The sequence below is a fragment of the Seriola aureovittata genome, chromosome 3 (genome assembly GCF_021018895.1).
Source record: "Seriola aureovittata isolate HTS-2021-v1 ecotype China chromosome 3, ASM2101889v1, whole genome shotgun sequence".
NCBI lineage: Eukaryota > Metazoa > Chordata > Actinopteri > Carangiformes > Carangidae > Seriola > Seriola aureovittata.
Genome location: NC_079366.1, coordinates 11,883,155 through 11,905,007, shown reverse-complemented (window position 1 = coordinate 11,905,007; position 21,853 = coordinate 11,883,155). Strand labels below are relative to the sequence as shown.

Sequence of the window (21,853 nt, the reverse complement as noted above, 5' to 3'; positions counted from 1 at the left end):
TATTTAATATGTCCAACCAGGCAGAGTTGCGTAAAGTGTATTAATGCTGGGGAGAGGTGTATAGAGCATAGAAAAGTTTGATCCTGTGAGGTAGTTATTGTACTGAATATAAAAAAATTTGATAAAGCACTAGAAGTTTAATGTTATGGAAAAGTGAAAAGCAGCATGTTATTAAGTATCCAGCTAGCATTTGCAAAGTAGCAGAAACACGATAAAATCATACACCATTAATATTTCAGGCGGACTGATTTTTTAGTAACATTAACTAAATTTTGATGAGTGAGTCAAAATATTTGACATTGAGACGTTTGCAATTTATTATTCATTATTACCTTAATGTATGATGCAAAACCTCCTCAGTGCTTGGGTAAAAGCAAAATGACTGACTACTGAAACAGTAACAAGAACCCTTTTCTTACATCCATCTATGGCCATGAAGTACTCCAGAACCTTGAAGCTGAGTTTTCATGAAGCAGATCATATCCACAGTATCAAGGTTATTACGGCAAAGCAGTTTCTTATGCCATAAAATACTTTGGGAGATGTCAAAGAAAGACTCCTAAAAGGAATGCCAACATATCACAGTCAAAAATCAAGATATGATTGCTATAAAGCTGCCCATACCAAAGACTGGCAAAGGGGACAAAGACAGGACGAATAAAACATTTTGGAGACAATTTTGAGCTGGGCAAATTACTCCATACTCCATTTCAGTGCACAACTGCGGGGCAGTTTGGCCCTTACTCTGTAGAGTTCTCCTTGCCCTGGTGTCTTCACACATGGCTCGTCGGTATGAATATATGTGTAGACTGATGACCTGTCTGGGGTTTACCCTAGTGGGACTACAGGCAGGTCTATAGGAGGATAAGGAGAGTCTAGACACAGTGAAATCGCCAGTCTAGTCGTGGTTCCAGTGAATGGGTTCTTCAAGTGACCTGAAGTCGCCTGAGTCTGCACATCTGATGCTGTTTGTTTTTATCCCGTTCTTTTGGTCTATGTCATGCACTTCGTTGATCGAGGGCAGACATCCAGTCACCTGCTCAGCAGTGCGAATGACATGTTAAAGTGTGTCCTTGAGGCAAGCACAAGGGATGACAGTGCCAGACAGACTGAGGCTTTTCTTGTAATTTATGTTTTTGATTGTCCCCATGGCACCCTTCTTACACCGTGGCATGTGTGTCTATCATATTGTTATGGCTGAATACTTTTAAAGTTGATCCGAATATAAAGGCAACACATACTTTTAACAAGGCCCTTTGCCTCTTATTTAAACTTCCCCTCTCCCCCTTGCCATGTCTCTCCTCTAATTTCCTTCTCTGTCCTATATCTCTCCCTTGTTCTTCCCTGACTTGTCTCACTCCTCATATCTCTAGCATCCTTCTTTCTATTCCTCTCTTTTGTTTTCTTCCACACCTTCTTCTCATCCTCCTCCTCCTCCCCCCTCTCCCTCTCAGCCTCTCAGTCCTTCATCTCTAAGTAACCCAGCCTATCTAATTAACTTTCCACTGCCAGGGTTATACATCACTGTGGCTGTCACTTGACAAGGAAAGGGGAGGGAAGGGGGGATTATCATTTTTACCTCTTTTCTGTCATCTCTGTCTTTCTCTCCCTTTCTGTTTCATGTATTCGTTTGTCTCTTCCTTCTCTTTGTTCATCCATTATCTCTGTCTTTCGCCCTCTCTCTCCCTCTCTTTCTCTCGTTCCCTCTCCATCTCTCTCTCTGTCATCCCTGCATAAATAGATGTCTTCCTATTGATGGTGAACAATAGCGTTTAGCAGAGTGTAACAATGATTGCGCTGTGGGCCTTTGGCAAGCCTTGATAGCTTGAAAAGCTTGACAAAATAAAAGACTTGTGGTGCACCTCTTCTCAACCTTGTCACCCTTTACTTCAGCATGCATAGAAAAAGAAAGCCCTTTTCACTCAGGTACAGCTTTATAAATGCCATCGGAAGCCTTATCAGCAGCATGTGTAAATGTGTTGTGCAAGACTCATGTAATTGCATTGCCATAAAGGAAGTGTGTGAGACTGAGAGCTACATTAATGTCATAAGCTTAAGTTGTAAAACACTTTTTCTAATGCTTTTCATTCAGAACTTGTGCAGCTATTGCTTTACTGAGTCTGTTTATTATAAATATCCAATTTAACCAACGTCTTCTCTTGTATCTATCTTTCTATCCTGTGTTTCTCAAAATCATATCTGACCACCCGACTTCTCATGAAACAACAACACACTATTTTAACGGATCCTGTCCACCTTCTCTTCTATCTGCACAAAGAACTCTCAAACATAACACTTATTTTTTTTACTATTTATTTTATGCTTTGTGCTCGTTTTTCTTTGTTTTCAATGACTATCCATGCCATGTTTAAGTGTGTCCTTTAACAGCTTGTGTCCCTTGATGTGTCCATTGTAATTATTCTTATCCATGGCCTTATTTTGAGTATACTGTATAGCTAAAATCCAAAATACCAAAAAGATGCTCGGAACCCCAAAAAACCCACTTTAAGCCATTCACATATTATGTTCACGCATGCATTTTGCCATTTAGGTCATTGGGTGCAGATCATTATCCTGACAATTGTTGTCTTCTGTCTGTAAAAATATACAATTCACAGACACAGAGACAAATATGTCCAGCACAGTCTCCTCATCAGGCAATCGTTTTTATAAGGGTCCATGTTATATGAGGACATGCATTATCCTTGAGCTTAGAGACACACATTTGATTGCCGACGAGGTGACAGATAGAGCTCCACAGCAATTTTTATGACTCTTATGAAAACTATAAGAACTGATGCCTTTGTCATATATATAATTTCGACGGTTTCACTGCTGATATAACAGGTCAGTGGTTCATTACAGACACTTCAAGAAAGATCTTGCATGTCACATAAACACCTGCAGCTATTCTCTCTGATAATCCCATTCAACTCAGCATGCCAAACAAAAAGATTTGGCGGCTGTTACTTGAAAAGCGAGGGACATGAGCCCACAGTACAGTTTACGTTTGGTTCAGATCTGCATAAATCACATGCTAGTCATTTTCACACCATATTTCACTTCACAGTTTATTATTCACAACAAAACGAATGACAGATAAACCACAAACAAAGCTGTGTGCATATTTTCAAATATAAGGTGTTTTTTATTTTGTGATTTGATTTTCCTGCAGCATCTCCTCTCATCCAAAATAACTGGAGTATATTTTTTGCTGGTTTTGTAGTAAAACAGTTGATTGATCAGCCTACAATCTAGAGCATCCTATGTACCTGAAGAGCTCCATAGTTCATTTGTAATGTCTGTCGTGGCTCCAGTCCAAAGTGCTGATCCTGAGGCCACCAGAATTTGGGGGATCTCTCTAAGATGAAATCTACCACTGTTTTTGCTTATTTGCAGAACAATCCTGATTTTATAACCACGACAAAATCACTGTACTCATAAATTAAAGGCAAAGTGCCTCTCACACGACAATACATAAAAATGCGCTGAATCGGTAACACTACAGACTGTAAAGGCCCCCCCCAAATAGAAACTAACCAATGGGGAAACTCCAACACTCCACCAGCCAACCAATACATAACTCAGTCATGTGGCATTTAGCTGACCAATGGTGTTACTTGATCACTCACTCAGTCAATTAGTCACAGGCACTTGGGTCTGGCCCTGCTGTTGTGGTTCAGCCAAAACTGAGAGACTTGCAGATGATATAGTACTTCTCCCTCTCTTGTGACCTTTCTTAAAAAACTCTTGGTGTATTACTTTGGGCAGCAATACCACAGGACCATGTCACTGCATCTGCATGTAGCGTGTCACCAAAAGCATCTCTCGCTCAGTCTGCAAAGGAAGTATCTCCTCTCTCTGCGCCAACCCAGTCTGTTTAAAATAAGCGGCAAAAAAATACCTACATACATCCCTAAAAAGAACAGTTTATCCAAATAACATTCCTTTTCATCCTTCTTCTTCTCATACAAGCTTTCCCCGACCGCTGACACCATCAACTGAACAAAGGAGAGCAGATGAAGGGAGGATAGAAGGAGGATCGGATGAGTAGGAGGCACAGGAGGATGGCAGAAAATAGATGTTTCTGTCGATTTTGCAGGAGAAAATAAAGGCGTGCAGGACAGCGAGGCTTAAAGCCAAATCAATGTTGTCAGCAGCTGGCACTTAAGAAGGGGCCATTAAAGTTTAAAAAGTTTGGAAAGCAGTGCTGGAATTAGGGCCAAATGGGTTAGAGGTAGGGGAGCGCTGGCTTCCATTAAAATCAAAGCCAACGAGAGTTGACAGATCCTCTCAGGAATCCTGCAGTCCTCCTGCCTTTTTTTTTTATTTTTTATCAACTCCCTCTCTCTCTCTCTGTCTCTCTCTCTCTCTCTCTCTTTCTCCCTCCTCGTCTGTCCTTCTATCCAACATTAATTCACTTTATCCGTCTTGCTTGTCCATCTATGTCCCCCCCCCCTTTCAAGTTTCATCCCCCTGTCACCGCTTCTGTACTCGTCTCTGTTGATTATTTTTACTTTAACTTTTAATCAGTCTATGCTTCCTCTGCTCACCTCGTAATATGTGCCTTATTCAGCCACAGCTCTTTTCAGCAGCTTTTGTGCAGCATTAATTTTATTCTTTAGAAGTTGTTTAACGTCTCTCTCACCTTTTATTTTAGAAGACAACTCCTTACAGAAGAATAGACCTTCCGACAAACTGAAACATGGAACCTGCATTTGCTGAAAATGAGTCATGTTTCTATCAGTGCCAGTTGTCAGTCATATAAATTCAGAGAAATTGGTTTTAAAGGTTTTGTAGGTTGGCTCACTAAAGTTTTATTTCTACTGATGGTTCCGAGTATTAGTTGGATTATATCCTTAATATTAAACAGGATCCTAGTCATAGGATTAGAAATAAAATATTCTCTTCTGTAATCCGTGTGTGTGTGTGTGTGTGTATATATATACACTACATACTTAGTATATAAGTATGTAATGTCAGAAGGGCTACATTTGCATTCAAGTGGAAAAGGTCCAGTGCAGTGGGGTACGCTAGAGGACCAATTAGTGTGCAAAATGGTTACATTTTGATGTTTATTTGCTGTTTGTTAAGAGGCAGACAGCACAGAAATGTTCTCCTGGGAGTGATACTGCAGCACACTCAGCAAATACTGTTTGAATGCCCTGGAGTAGGCCACATAAGTTCCAACAGTAGTGGTTTGTGGTTATATTGGGAAGCTCCTGCATGTGAATGCAAATCATAGGAGAATACTAGATGACATTTTTGCTAGTAAGTGGTGGCAAAATCCAGTCCTGACAGCTCTGCATCCAGTTAAAAGCTTTTATTTAAAGAGCATTATTCATTTCTATCATATGTACTCTTTTCTCTAAATGTGGTTACTGGGTGTTATCCAGTTCAATTCAAAGCTTATCAAGGACAGAGTTCATGGTGTTCCTGTTCATAAGGGGGCCTTTTCACGAAAACAGTTTGTGAGCACTGCTAACATGCAGATTGCAAATATTGTCAGCATCACATTTAAGACATTATTGCTCACAGCAAAGGTTCTGCAAGGCTTTTGCTTGCCCATGTACAGGTCACAAACATGGAGTTTGTTTTGATTAGTTAAATGTGTCAAAATGAGCAAGAGGAGAGGATCTCATGTTGCAACACACAGCTTGCACATTGCACACGTGGTGAAAATGGCTCTGGACTGAAACTACATCATTGATCCTATTTTTTGCTGCTCCTCAGGTTTTCTTTAACCCCATCCTTAAAAACCGCTAATGTATCAAAGAGATAAAATCTTTACAATATAAAATGTATTTAATTATTTAAAAATAACAAAATATAGTCAAAGTTTTGTTTTTCTTTTTTGTTTTGTTTTTTTAATAAGAGCATTAACAGTGCTATAGGTGACTGCTTCTGCGGCTTCCAGTGTTTTTTCAGAGTTTTATTGGCTACTCACCTTAGGGGCCAGCATCTCCAGCTATTGCCCACCGGAAAACTTCTCTATTAATACTTTTTGTTCTTCAGTTCGAGGTTATAGAGGCCAAGGTATTTTCTCACCTCAGAAACAACAGACCAAAGACATGCCATCACCTCACAATAGAAGAGGGGATTATGTGGTAGTCAGGATGTGCTCATCAATCAGTGAGTTTAAATACAATGCAGTTTTTCTGAGCTGTTGATACTTTCATTTGTGGGTTTACAAGCTGACACGTGGGTCTGCATGGAGAGATACAGGCGTCAGATTGAAGTCAGCGTCATTCCTGAGTAAACAAAGAAAAACCTAAGAAAGTAAATCAAATCATCTGACATGCATATAAAAATGAATAATGTGTTACTTAAAAGCTTGTTTGGAAATGTCATCATTACCTAAAACTCTTTTCAGACATGTAAAAAAATGCCCCAAATGGCACAATTGCTTCTATATGTTCATGATATGCACAAAAACTGACTGCAGTGAGGTAAAATCAGGTTAACAGAAACTTTTTAACAAAGTTGGGTTACCATGGAGTTTTATTGTTTGTTGACACAATGCTGGGGTTTATTAACACGCTGTAGCCTGGAGGTGTTATTGGGCTGGTACACAGGGACTAGGGTTTTTTTTTTTTTTTTTGCTGCTTGTTGTTTTACCTGCGGGTAAAGAAGAATAGTGAGTGAATTAAAATGCTGGCAGGGGGTAACTCCCAGTTGTACACACTGATCCCGTGGAAGAGTCACAAATATACAATATACACAATACATAACACAAAATAAGCACTCACATATCCACACACTAAAGCAAAGATACAACTGCAGAAGAACAGGCTCACCTTGACACACACACACACACACACACACACGCGCGCGCTCAAACACCTGAAAATGCACATGTGCATGAAATCATTTATATGTTTCTGCACAGATGTACACACACAATGACCTCACACTGTCACAGCTGTACCCCTCTCTGTCAGTCTCTAGAGCCTCTCTGTTTATTTCCAAAAATTGTTTTTCATCATCCAGTGTCTTTATTAGAGAGAGATAACAGATTAACATATACCTGCCAATGGCTAGGAGAAGGGGATGTTTTTAAAAAGGTGTGATTAACATCAGAAAATTCATTAGCCTAAGACTTTACACTGCCCGAGGCGATCGTCATAAATATGGGTGGGTGTTTGACATTCTGTTAGTCTAATGACACTCAGTTTCAGTCTTTCTACATGTGGGACTTTTTATTCCTTGTCTGTCTCTTATTTGTGTTACCATCTGTCACAGCTTGTGTTTGTATTCATGATATACTGAGGCTGCTTCAGTGCCTGTTTGTTGCTGTTGTGTGTGCATGTGCATTACTATTCAGGCTCATTTATGCCACCTTTACTTACGAAAAGAGATGCGTCCATTTCAAACAATAACCGCCGCTGCCTACACACTTCCATGCATCCTTTCAGTTTGCATGGATGTTAAGCTATACATCCACTAGAGGACAACTCAGATCAAAGGTTTCTGACAACAACAAACGTGGCGACGATGAAGGAGGCTGTAATAATGTACCTCTTAAGAAAGTGGCAAAAGCGGTGCATCAAGTCTTTTTAGCCTCTACTCTCATCTACCTGTGTCTATTTGCGTGAATGCATTTGTGTGTGTGTGTGTGTGTGTGTGTGTGTGTGTGTGTGTGTGTGTGTGTGTGTGTGTGTGTGTGTGTGTGTGTGTGCGTGTGTGTGTGTGTGTGTGTGTGTTTGTGTTTGTGTGTGTGTGTGTGTGTGTGTGTGTTCGTGTGTGTGTGTGTGTGCATATATAGTACAGTAGAGCACACTGATATTGCTTTATGTCCCAACTACATCTGGGTTACTAAACTCTCAGTGTCTCTCCACCCTTTGTCATTTTGTTCATTGTCAGCTCCCATTTCAGTGTCTGTCCATTCAACAAGCCTAATGGGCTGTGTAATACACTCAGATAGCTTCACAACCTCCCACCTATTTGTGTTGTTGGAGTGTGTGTGAGTTCAGGGGGAGCAAGAGAGAGAAAGAAAAGGAGGATGGGAGGCAAGGTGAACTGAGGCTTCGAGGTTGAACTGTGTGTGTTTCTGCTATTGTCCTCTCGCCCTCTGTCGCACTTCTCCCCCTCCGTTCTTCAGCTTCTCCATCCTCTCAATCCAAGACTTTAAAGTCAACACTGTGTAGTCCAGTATGGTTTAAACTTCTGCAACCTTGAGTATAAAATTTTGATTGCAAAAAAAAAAAGAACATGAGCAGCACTGGCTTCTGCTAGTCATAACAAACTCGCCAGAATGCGGTTTCACCACATATGAGATTGTGACTGTCACTTTAAGAGCATTATATGTTTGTGAGAAGGCAGCCTCAGATAATTCCACCTTTTATTGTTTTATGCATATTGTATTCATGCACTGTTGGGTATTGCCTCCACACCCACATACACAAAAAAGAAAAGAATAAATAAATAGATGACACTTCAAAGAGGAATGTAGTTATGAAATGAATTGGAGAGCAGATAATTTGAATATACAAGTTAAGAACCAATTACCTTTTTTATAAGGTAAGAGACACAAGTGTAAAAAAAAATTACTGCAGTGTATCAGTAAATAACGTGAGTTTTATCCTTCATACATGCCGCTCTTCCTCTCTTGTCCTCCCAGACACCCTAGACTCTCTCCTCCTCCTCCCAGTCTCCTCCTTAACACATTCACACACTCCTTTCTTCTCCTAAACTCACCACTCAGCACACTCCAACACTTGTTCTTCCCCCTGATCTCTTCCCAGAGACACTTTAACCCTCATATCTCCTCTGCTGTCTTTCTCCCTCCACCTCCTCCGCCTTTCATTCCAGGAAAAGCTCATCCCTTCATTGCCACTTTCCCCCCTCCTCTCTCACAGCTCATTCGCCTCCCACCCTCTTGCGCCTGTTCCTCAGCTGTGCCAAAGGAAATCATCCATGAAAAATGTTTTGACCCTCCATAATTGCTGCTTCCCGCATGTTTCCCATCTTCTTGAACCACGTGCTTGCTAAACTGATGTCGGAGAGAGATGGCTTTGACACACACACACACACACACATTCATACTGTATGCACACACCCAGCCACCCACGCAGACAGTACATTTATGCAAATGCATATACATATAAGACAGGCACACATTTCCTCATTATACTGTATATCGTAAGTATGCAGGGAGTGGACAAAATAACATGAAAACCTGTAATGCAATAGCTGGTTTAGTTTCAACTCTATATGTGTAGTGTTTTTATACTCTAAGTTCCTATTAGGTTCCTATTATTTTGTCCACTTCCTGTTGCTTTTCAAATGTACATGTCATTTTACATAAAAGATTACATTCCTCTGTGATTTTGAAGGAAACCCTTTCCAAACCTATCAGATAAAATGTATTATCTTGTAAATCTGAAAACATATTTCGTTTTCCTTGCTCTTCTAAAATAGATAGGTGATCTATCTATCTCACAAATGAACTTTTTTAGTAATTAATTGCCAATAACTGACATGTGTATGAAAACCAGGTTTCTGGTATTAGTGAAAATATCTAGGTCTTTATTATTTAAATAATTTATTATGTCTTTTTTGATATGGCTTTGATGGATGATTGAAACACAGAGTTAAGTTCAGTATCACTGATATAAGACAACGGCTTAACATTCATGCTTGCTGAAGAAGGCAGAGCCCAGAACATCCATGTGGTAAGTAGACTAAATAGAGAAATTAAAATTTCCAAGTGCTCGCCCTGTGTGACAATTCAGGGGACCTTTGCTTCTGGCTGGTAGCACCATAAGACCTTATAACAATAGTGCCTGTTCTTCCCTCTGTTTTGCGAGCAATAATAGAGCATAGGTGCACACACACATACACGTATGCGAATACAATGCAGGCATGTCACTAAATACGTGTAGAAGCAAAGAACTCATGTATTAAAAGCACCACTTCATACCTTTTCATAAACACTGTTATATTCACAGACACATGTCCTTACTCTCTCTCGAACACACACACAATCCCATGTTTAGACCCTCACATACTGCTAACAACAGGCCGACCTAATACTTACAGACACTTTCATTTGGGATGAATGTCAGCACTAATCCGACCTTAAGCTACAACAAATGACTTCCACTCCCCTTCCTCTTCTTCCCTTCCTTCTTTCCATCCATCCATCTGTCCATCCCCCACCTCTTCTTCTCTTTCACTCCTTATTACCTGCTACCTAGCATCCATCCATTTTTATATCACTCTTTCCATCCACCTTCCTCTCACCTCATTTCTATCGATCTCTTCCTCACTCCATCCCTCCTTGTAAGCTATCATTTTTACCCACTAATTGCCATCTATTCCTTCCACTCTCATAAACAGCATCCCCTCCCTCCCTTCTTATTTGTCTCTCCATCCGTCCCTCCTCTTCCGTCATCTTTAGTCTGTTTTCTTCTCTCCCTCCTCTGTTCCTCTTCCCCCAGTTTGTTGCCATGATGTTTCCAATGTTATGGAAGAGAAACCAGTAATTTCATTGGCATTTCCACATGCACGGACACATCTCTCCTCATTCTCCCATCCCATTGCCAAGCCCAAGTTCATTTTAGGTTTTCATTGCTATGGCAAGGAGGCTGTTGGAATTAGATTTGGGTTATGTTGCCAACCGTGACTGAGTCCTTTCCTCTGTAAGGCTATAACTGAGCCCCGGCAGCTTTTATTGAGGAGCCAAAGGGAAGATGACAGGTGTGCACCAGGGACCTGTTAAAGGGATACCTTGACATTTAGAGATGTAGTGTGGTATTTTCCTTTACCCGGCACACCGGGAGAGATGTGCACATATACGTTTTTCACTAGCTCTTAAAGTGTCTTATTGTCATTGTTACTATGTCTCTTTAAAACCAATGGCCATGGCAGGCTAATGAGATGGCTGTACACAGTACCTTCAAAGAGACTCTCTCTCCTGCCTCTGTTTTTGTGGGGAGGTGAGGGGAATAACTGAAGTACTAAAACAAAACCTTTTTACCGAATCTTGTGTGGAAACACGATGATTGTAGATAATACATTTTATCTACACAAGAATAAAGCTTGTTCAAATCTGGACTACTTATCAGTGAACAGCTCCCTATGGGGACTTACGTTCTTTTTTGTCTTCTTCTTTTTGGGAATCATTACGTTGTAAATAATAGAGTAAAAGGTACGCCCAACACATATGACTAATTAGCCTAAAGAAAAATTACAGTATTTTTCAACTCAGTCTTCTTGTCATACATATTTGTGGCCAAACTGAATATTGGTAGTACTAACTTTGCAAATTGATTTGTTAAAGTGATTTCAATACTGCATATCGTATTTTATTATTTCTGGACCGCATATGTAGACACCAAAATGATCACCCCCCCTATGTCAACCTCTTCATTTGTACACTACAAATCATCATATCTTAGTCGGGGTGAAACATTTGTTTAATGGACCTTTTCTGATTGTCAAAACTATATAATTGAAATCTCATCAATCAGCCAATTAATTTACTGACTTAAGGTCACAGCATTTGTATATTTAAAACACCAAAGTTAAGTCTATTTCACTGAGTGAAGACCTCTGGACCTATTTATCTCCAGGTTAATGACATACTGCTTTTAGCTACACAGATATTTAAAGGCTACATGAGCAGCACCTCTGCTCTGCTCCATCATGCAGAGAGAGAGAGAGAGTGTGTGTGTGTGTGTGTGTGTGTGTGTGTGTGTGTGTGTGTGTGTGTGTGTGTGTGTGTGTGTGTGTGTGTGTGTGTGTGCGTGTGTGTGTGTGTGTGTGTGTGTGTGTGTGTGTGTGTGTGTGTGTGTGTGTTGTTTATACAGATCGAGATGTGCCCCATCAGCCAATGTGAAATCATTAGTTATACTAATTGGTTCCTCACTGTTAGGGTATCTGAATCCCTCATTGCTCTCTTTCCCATTTTTCTTCCATTCATTTTCTCTCACCCTCTTTCTGTTTCCCATATTCTTACAACCACTTCTGATTTGACATTTTCTCTCTGTCATCCTTCTCTCATCCTTTCATCTGACACACTCTCTCTCTCTCCCTTCCTCCTCTTTTCCCTCTGTCTTTTTGCACTCATAGCTATTTTCCACACAACATTTTCACTATTTTCCGTACACATTTTCGCTTCCCCTCTCCTCATTTCTAAAATGAGGAGCATGAATAGTGGGGATACAGATGTCTCCTGAGATTAGTGTCCAGCCTTGGGGTGTGTGAGTTTATGTGAGAGAGAGAGAAAAGCAAGAGAGCAGTTTACTTGGATATTGAAGAGTAAATAAAGAAGCAGGCAATGCAGTCAGTAGAAACCAAAATTGTGTACTGATACTCATTTGAAACTCAGCTTGTATCAGTCTGAAGATGAGAGGATTGGGCTGAAGGAATGCAGAAAGAAGTAAGGGCCAGGAGGGATGTAGGGTAGTGTCAGGGGCCAAAATGGGGGATGATTGCAAGTGAGAGGGAAAGAGAAGTGCAAGAAGAACAAGAGTATCACTTCTGTGTTTCTGGGTCTCTGTCTGTATCTTTCCTCTTCTCCACACGGTCCACCTGCTCCTCACACTGTGTATCTTACCAGCTTTGCATTAACCACCTTACATTCTATCATTTAGACCAGATCTCTGATAAATTTTATCATTCATTAAACCACAAGTTATCATTCTGTCTATAAAATGGTGAAAATGTTCTTTACAATTTAACACAAACGAAGGTGAAATCTTGAAATGTCTGACCAACAGTCCAGAATCCAAAGATATTCACTTTACTATCAGGTATGATAAAGAAAATCATCCAATGATGTTTGAGAAGATAGAAACAGCAAACACTAGCCATTTTGTTTAAAAAGTGATTAAGATGATTATTTGATTATCAAAATTTTTGCTCATTACTTTTTGTTTTGATGGCCTAATCATTTAGTAAGCTAATCATCAATCAACACACTACACATGCCAACTTGTGTTGGCATGTTTGTCTGTAATTACTGTTTCTCTCAGTAATTACAGACAAACTTGACTGGGCACATGATCTGCTATTATACAACCCAGCCTCAAATTTGCAATGTCACAAAATTATATATGAATGTGGGCTTTATAAACACTATACGAACTCTTCAAACTACTCTTCAACACAGTGCGGTCTTTAACACGGAGCCTCAATATCAGGTACATTAATGCCCTCACCATTTCGATTGATTGTGATTCAGGGCCCCTGAAGACCTAAGACCCCAATAAAGTTTACCGCTTTTTCTGCTCCTGTTGGTAATCTGGCGATGCATCCTCCAATCTGTCCTTATTCTTAGAAAGTTAGGGTGGGTGCAGCTCTTTGTCTTTTCTTTAGTACGTAACCCTTTTGTCGTTTGTTTGTTTGTGCATTGCAGGTGTTTCTCTCAGTAATTACAGACAAACTTGACTGGGCACATGATCTGTCAGATCCATTCTCCTCCATCAAAAACCAACCCCCTTGACCCACCCTCCAGCTCAAACTGACTGAAAATCCTCCAAGTCCCTGGAAGGTTTAGTTGCATTGGAAATCATTTAAGAAAATCTGTTTTCAAGTTATTTTGACACCAAGTCTGCGAAAACTGCAGTCAAGCATTAAAGTCTAATTCTGCAAAAATGACCAAAGAGATAAGTTAACTTGTCTGTGCAAGTAAACAAAAGTGTGATAAATTAAGTGTTTTTATCCTGACACTTGTTTTATCTTAACACTAAGAAGCTGCTTGATTTTATCTTGAGAATGATAGATGATAGATAGGCATTTGTTTCAATTAAATTATCCAAAATAATTTAAACAACTTTTTAAAATATGTCGAGTGATATTTTTTGACAGATTTATTCACGTTTGGAGGAAAACATGATAATTAATATGATATGGTATCAAAACAACAGGTATACAAGTTTGATTTGTTTGCTGCATATTTTTTTCTTCTTGTTTTCCTCTGTGTCTCCCTTTCCCTGTCTCTTCATCTTCCCCTCACTCCTCACCCACTGATTCTCTTGCTTTTCTCTTCACCTATCTTGCCCTCTGTCTCATTCACTCCCACTCCCACTCTTCATCAAAAGAGACCCGTTCTAAATAGAAATTCCCCCTGTCTCCGTAGATCTTTCTTGATGACAACCCCAGTCGACCACAGAGTAAAGTCACATCCCCTACGGCAGTGTGCTCTCTCTTTCTCTGCACCCACAACCCTAGTTTCTTATCTTTTTATTGAAAACATAACTTTCTCCCCTTCTGTTTTTCTGTTCATTATCCCAGGCAAGACAATCCGTGTGAGCTCAGTCCCCAACAGCTGTAACATCAACTTCTGTGCATCTATTTTCATGTTTTATGAATTTTATTGTTTTATTGTGTTTCTTTTGTTCTCAATCATTGTTCTTCATTGATGCTCTCATGTTTTCTAAATCATCTCTCTTCACAGATCTTTCTAGATGCCAACACCATCAGGCTGGGCAACATTCCCCTCGGCAGTGCTGTGGACCCCTTGGAGGGAGCACCTGCCGGTACCACCTACACTAAACAGACTGTGTACGAGCTGTGTGCCTGCGCTAATGGCAAGCTCTACCTGTCCCCAGCTGAGAAAGGCTCTACCTGCCAAACCACAAGTAACTTTTGTCTCTGGAGCTGAAAGTAGGAGGATGACACACACCTGGGACATATGGACTATTGGAGTTTGAAGCTAATGCTAGCCAACAGACTGAATCATCGTGGATTATAGCTTGGTGGGAAGCTAATACCAGCTAACAGACCGAATCAACATGGATTGTAGCATGGCAAGAAGTTCATGTCCGTTAACCAACCGAATAATATGGATTATGGCTTGGCAGGAAGCTAATGCTTGCTAACAGACCAAATCAACATGGACTGTGGCTTGGTGGAAAGCTATTGCCAGCTAAAGGACTGAATCAAAATGGACTAGAGCTTGGTGAGAAGCCAGATCACCGACCAAATTAATATGGATTGGTCAGTAGCTAATGCTAGTCGAGATGATGGATGACTTGGCAGGAAGCGAAAGCCAGCGAGGTTAGCTTGTGGTTTTGATACTAATACGACTCATGGTCATGGATGGACAGTCTCCCTCTGGGGCTCTGTCTTTGCCATTGCTGAATTGCTGCCATGACGATTTCTGGAGGCCACAAGGATTGCCTTTGGAGGTGGCCTGAGGACAGCAAACTCTTACAAACAAAGTGAGCTGTGTGTTCACTGTTTGACCAAATGATGGAAAAACATGCCCCTGTTTTTATTTGGATGTGGATATGGTGATGGACTGCAAAGTCGCCAGCAGGGACATGGAAAAGGACTCTGGGTTAACCTATATGTTGGCTAACAGACATCACTGAGGACTTTGGTTTAGCCCTGCAGATAGCTAACAATAAATCAGACAATGGTTTAGTCTAGTGGGAAGCTAAGGCTAGCTTACGGACCAATCTATACCAGAAAGGCCTTCCCCCTCCTCCCCCTCTAGTCTTTCAACCCAAATGTTGACGTTTGACCTTTCAACATTAATCTGCACCTGATAGTGACTATGTTCTCAGATCCCACTTTTCATAAGATAACTAATGCAAATAATTGTGCTTCAGCCTTGCATTCACCAGCTTTTTCCCCTTTATATTTTCTGATTTTCACATCTTATTTTCTTTTAGTTCTCTTTCAGATTTAATTTTTTACTTTTTATCTCTTGTTATTGTATTCTTTTTTTTCCTTCAATATCTTTGTAATCTTTTATCTGTCCATATTTTGCTACTTCTCTCCTTTGTCTTTTCTCCATGCTCTAGTTATTTTTTCTGTCTATGCACTTACTTGCACTGGACTGGTAAAAAAAGACAATGTCACTCTACCTATCCACTTTCTTCCACTTGTCAGGTAAAAAAAAAAACAGAAAACGCTGGTCTGTCTGCTTTCTTTCGCAGGAGTAGTTACAAACATTTTTACAAACCATCACAGGTGTACCAGATGCAGGACACCATCTGTCCCTGCATCTTTTGGTTTCCAGAGTACAGAAGCAAATGGAATAATAAAAAGAGGAGGAAAGTGAGTCTAAGTCTTCAGTTTAAGGCTCAGGCAGATGTTACGGCAGACAGACCGTTTTGTGATGTGGGGCCAAACCTCCAGTCAGGCAGAGACAGCAGTCGGCCGATGGCCAGACCAATTTTGGTCTTGTTATGGAGTATTACACATCTTCATCCTGTGTTCCTTGTCTGTCAGACTTTTTTTCTTTCCTTTTGTATGATTTTCTTTTTGCCAAGTGTTGCGCTTCTCTATCAGTCATGTCCTTTTTTCTGTCATTGAGAGATGTTTCTGCTCTTTGCTTTCATGCTCCTTTTTGTTCCTTCTTCAGCTTGCAGTATTTTACCTCTCTTGCTCATTATCCACACCATCTTTTTTTCTTTTCAGAAGTTGAATTTATAAATTTTGTCTTATCTTATGCTTCTTCTCTTATCGACCACTCAACAAATGACACATCCTGATGTCGTTTCCACATCCTCACTTTCTAATCCCCTTTGGCCATTACAAAATCAAATATCAGGAAGAATATCCCTTCACTCTTACATCATGCCCCCTTTTAAAAGTTCTTCAATGAAAGCAAGAAAAGTCAAGGGTGTCCAAAATATGATTTTGGAAGTTAGTTCCTTATATATCCATCAATCCATCCATCCATTTTCTGCCACTTATCAGGAGTCCAGTTGCAGTGGCATCAGGCTAAGCAAGGTAGTCCAGACATCCTTCTCCCCAGCAACATTTTCCAGCTCTTCCTAGGGAATCCCAAGGTGTACCCAGTCCAGATGAGATATATACTGTAGTCTCTCCAGCATTTTCTGGGTTTACCCAGGGTGTTTTGCCAATGGGATGTGCCTGGAAAACCTTCAGTGGCAGGTGCCCACGAGGCATCCTGATCAGATGCCTGAACCACCTCATCTGGCTCCATGAGGGAGCATTGGCTCTACTCCTAGCTCCCCCCAGATGTCTGAGCTCCTTACCCTATATAAGGGAGCCTCGCCACCTTACAAAGGAAACACATTTCAGTCTTGCGTATTCACCATCTCATTCATTTGGTTACCTCCCAAAGCTTATGACCGTAGGTGAGGGTTGGACAAAGATTGACTGACTGGTAAATCAAAAGCTTTGCCTTCCGTCTCAGTTCCTTCTTCATCACAACAGTCTGGTGCACCAATCTGCCCGTCGATCTCACGCTCCATTGTAGCATCACTCATGAACAAAACACAGAGATACTTAAACTCCTTACCTTGAGCAATCCACCATTTTCCGGCAGATAACATGGCCTCAGACTTTGAATTGATGACTCATTCCAGCCTCTTCATTCTCAACTGCAAACCTTCCCAGTGTATGCTGTAAGTTATGTTCTGATGAATACAAAAGAATCTTTGAAAAGCAGAGAAGCTTTTCTGAGGACCCCAAACCAAACACAATCCCCAACTGTTCCTTGAGATCCTGTCCATGAAAATCGGTAACATGATCGGTAACAAATGACAACCTTGATGGAGGCCAAAACCAACAGGTAATGTGCTTGACCTGCTAGTGAGAACATGGATACAACTCTCACTCCAGTTATATAAGGACTGGATGGCTTGTGATAATGGCCCTGGTACCCCATAATACCGTAGTGCTCCCCACAAGACCCCCTGAGGGACACGGTTATAATCTTTCTCCAAGTTCACAAAACACATGTAGACTGGAAGGGCAAACGCCCATGACCCATCCAATAATCTCAAGGCTGAAGAATTGGTCCACTGTTGTCCATTGCTCTTCCTGTATCTGAGGTACGACAATCAGTCAGAGCCTCCTTTCCAGTACCCTGGCATAATATTTAGAGGCTGAGCAGTGTAATACCCTGATAATTAGAGCACACCCTCCGATCCTCCTTTTAATATGGGAACCACCACCCAGGTCTGCGAGTCCACAAGCATTGTGCCCAACCTGTGTAGGACTGAAAAGGCATGTCAGCCAAGACAGCCCAACATTGTCCAGAGCATTCAGCATCTCAGGCCAAATCTCATCCACACCTATTGTCTTACCGTTGAGGAACTGCTTGACTACCTCACAGAGCTCTGCTGGAGACATGAGTGAGGCTTCCCTTGGTCTTCAAACTCTGTCTCCTTTTCAGTTGACTTGTTGGTCGGATTCCTCAAGGTGTTCTTTTTCCGCCGCCTGACCATATCCCCAGTCAGAGTCAGCAGCTCTCCTCTCATGCTGATGCTTGGGCCAAGCCCTGCTTTCCCTTCCTTAGTCGTCTGATGTTATGCCAGAACTTCCTTGAGTCCAGCCAAAATTCCTTCTCTGAAAGTCTCCCTGAACTCCTCCCACACCCAGGTTTTTGCATCTGCAGCAGCCAAAGCCCACCCGGCCCATCTGCTTCTTGAGGAGACCCCTGGGTCAACCATGCCAGTCCTCCTTCATCTTGATGGTCTCCATCACTGCTGTCCACTGCTGTTCTGAGGTCGACACCATGACCACAAGTCTTAGCAGGGTGCCTCCACAATGGAAGCTTTGGACATGCCCCACTCAGATTCCTCAACTTCCTCTGGGTTGCATGAAAAAATGCATGTATCAAGAGTTCAATACCTTGCTGACAAGGGCCTCTGTTAGGCATTCTAGGCTCATCCTCAATACACATTTGGGTTTACCCTATCTGTACAGCAGACTCCCCTACCATCTCACCAGTTGACAGCTCCACTCCTCTCTTTGCTTGAGTGTCCAAGACAAACAACTGCAGATCTGATACTACCATCACAACACTGATCATTGATCTTACACCTTAGGTGTTCTGGTACCAGGTACACTTATGAACTACCCTGTGCTCAAACACAGTGTTTGTTACAGCCAATCCATGATGAGCATGTAAGTCTGATAATAAAGCACCACTCAGGTTAAGATCAGACAGGCCGTTCCTCTCTATCTCCCTCTCTGGGTTTCTCCATTGTTGCCCATGTGACCACTGAAGGTGCCCAAGAGGACTATAGAGCCTCCCATGACACCACCCAAAAACCTTCATGACCCCACCCAGAAACTCCAAGAAGCCCCCCCAAATACACACACACACACACACACACACACACACACACACACACACACACACACACACACACACACAGCTCCAAGGATCACCAGGACACACAAACCCCTCCACCACATTATGACATACATAATATACAATCTCAGATAAGTCTCACATGGGGACATTGGTGTGAATGGCCTCAAGCTGGCTAACCTAGCACCCAACCTCTGCAATGGCTGGAAATCATAGGAAATCAGTGAATTTGTGTGTTAGAAATCCCCCTGGAAGAAATTATGGATGGATTTGGTTCTATGTGTATGGACTCAGCTGGAACAAGGTCCTGAGGCGTACTTTCTTTTTTAAAACAAAGCGATACACAGGTGCCTTTGCTGCTGTTGGTAAAAGCACATCACAGTCTGAACGTTCACACTACCCTCAGTGGACCATCTGCAAGTGTCTCTGGACAAAGTATCTATTTATCAATCTACCTATCTATCTATTTAGTTTTCTGTCTTTTTTCTCCCCTTCTCTCCTGGTTTTGTAGAACTCTCAGTATATCCAGCTGAAAAAAAAGAACAATTCAGTCCTGGTTTAAAGTTTAATTTTCTGATGTGTTCCCTTATGGTTTTATTCTTGATAATTAAAAAAAAGCACAAATTATGCCATGTATATAACAATACCAATAAAATACAAAATAAAGTAATATTGTTTTTAAAGAGAATCTCTGGAGTCTTCGTTGTTGTAAAATCTGTAATGATCACTTTTATTTCCCTAACTAGTGTCACCCTTGTCTGTTGGGCTGACCATGTGTCCTTTTGATTGCTTCCGGTGCAGTTTCATACAAGTTTTAGTGTATCTGATACTCAATAAGGACAAAGCCAACAACTATTTCCAACTATTAACAACAATCTGCCCCTAAAAATTCAGAATATGTGTATTGATTACCGTGAACAGTCTTGACCTGATAAAAAAAAACACAAACAGTGATGAGTCACCATGGCACACAACCTCCCACCTTCTCTCACTCTCTCTTTTCTCGTAACTCTTTACATCTGACTTTTTCTTTCCTTGCTTCTCACTGCCTTTTATTGTCACTCCATTTGATATTCTGTATCATCTTCCAACAGTAACAATATATTTACATTTATGCATTAGCTATTATAGTTATTACATTTTATTTAATTGGAGGAAAGCCATGGAAACTGATGGTGTTGATTTAGCATGTTTTCTTAGTCTTTCACTTTTCTTGTCTTTCTTCTGTAACAGGAATCTCTGTAAGCACACACATCCAAGTGCATGCTTTCATATCAGGATGCAGCACAAAGCACTCAATGGCCAGCACTTTATTTCATTGTCATTTCAAATGTGTTAATCGACCGACAGGCCTGTTGACAGTAATCGGATAACTTTATAGAAGCAAGCTATATTTCCCTCCTTTGCTGCAGACCTTCACTGTTTTCAGTAACACTCAATTTCATTTTTTACTGTTCCAACTTTTTTTTTCCAAGTTCCCACACCTTGCCAATTGTGGTGTCTTTGTCAATTTCAAGGTTCAGCCATTGAAATCTGCACTTTGGTTCCACCCATGAAGACGAATTGTTTTGAATTTTTGTTTTATAGCAATACAGTATGCATTTACAAAACAATCAAGAAAAATGTGTTATCTTTTGTTTTTGAGGTGCATATGTGAAAAAGTGTTAGAAAATCCTGAGAGACAAAATGTATTTGTAGAAATTTAAATATTATAAGTTTAAATAGCTTTTTACTTGGGTTACTTAGTGCCCCCAAACACAAAAATGATCAGTTGCACCAGTTGTTCATATTAGTCTTGACCAAAAGTGTTTTTTTTCAACTGACACAAATTAAAACCCTTGCAACAATAGAGAACACAGAGGGCACTAATTGTATCCATGGGCACTAATTTGCACATTAAATCTTGAAATATTTAAAACCAGCGAATTGGCAAATTGGATAAGAAACACTGCATCCATTTGTAATATCTTAAAGGTTTTGCTGAAAAGTCCATTTAGAGCTCATTTATCACATCAGTTCAAACAAATGAGATTCAACTTCTTTTGTCAGTTGCAGCCTAATTTCTTATTTAGCTAGGTGGACAATGAAGCTATAATGATTAATCAAGGTATAAAAACTTGGGCTCCTAAACCTCCTGAAGCAAAGCTTTTTTTAAGAGCCACTTCAGTGGCAGGATGGTTTGTAGTGAGGAGGTAGCGAGGCTCATTAGCTCAACTCTGTCGTCCTATTTTCTTAGTATTGTCTTGGATGGTATGTTGGTAAATGTTAGTTCCTATTTCCAGGACCATGTTATGGGCAAGACAGTGTCCGTGGATCATCATTATTTTCATAATGACTTGGGTGAACTTACTCAACAGTAAGTGATAACTTCTGAAGACAAGGCTGAATTTTACTACTAAATGTAATTTTTTACATTTTACATTTGTATATTTTTACATTTTTTATTTATGGAGAATTCATACAATTATTTTTTTTACATAGAACATTCTTTGTGAGGAACAACCACAAGTCACATTACCTAAGGTGTAGCAAAAGATGGAGGTGTAAAAAGAGTGGTTATGGGGGAAAAAAAAACAACAATATAATGAAAACAGGACTTATCTCTATACTCTTCTGACTGATACATAAAGGAGGGGCCACCAGCGCCATCTTCACATTTATCCATTGCCAGTGGAATCCAGCAACGTGAGCAAAAGCTGGTGTGCTTATAGAAACTCACAGTGAATAATACAAGAGATTGAGACAGCAATTGAAGTGGACGAGAAGGACATGTCAGAAGAGGAAGAAAATGTGGAAATCAATTCTGAGCACGAAAGTGAATCT

At 40.6% G+C, this 21,853-nt stretch overlaps 1 protein-coding gene across 1 annotated transcript in view; it reads left to right on the top strand.

Annotated features, from left to right (window-relative positions):
• LOC130166780 (zeta-sarcoglycan) overlaps nt 1-20,574 on the top strand; it is a 341,932-nt gene extending 321,358 nt beyond the window's left edge. Inside the window, exon 8 of the mRNA XM_056372533.1 lies at nt 14,405-20,574. Within this exon, the coding sequence (XP_056228508.1) occupies nt 14,405-14,611 (207 nt within the window). The 3' untranslated portion in view covers nt 14,612-20,574. The remainder of the gene's footprint in view (nt 1-14,404) is intronic.
• The last annotated feature ends 1,279 nt before the right edge of the window (nt 20,575-21,853 follow it).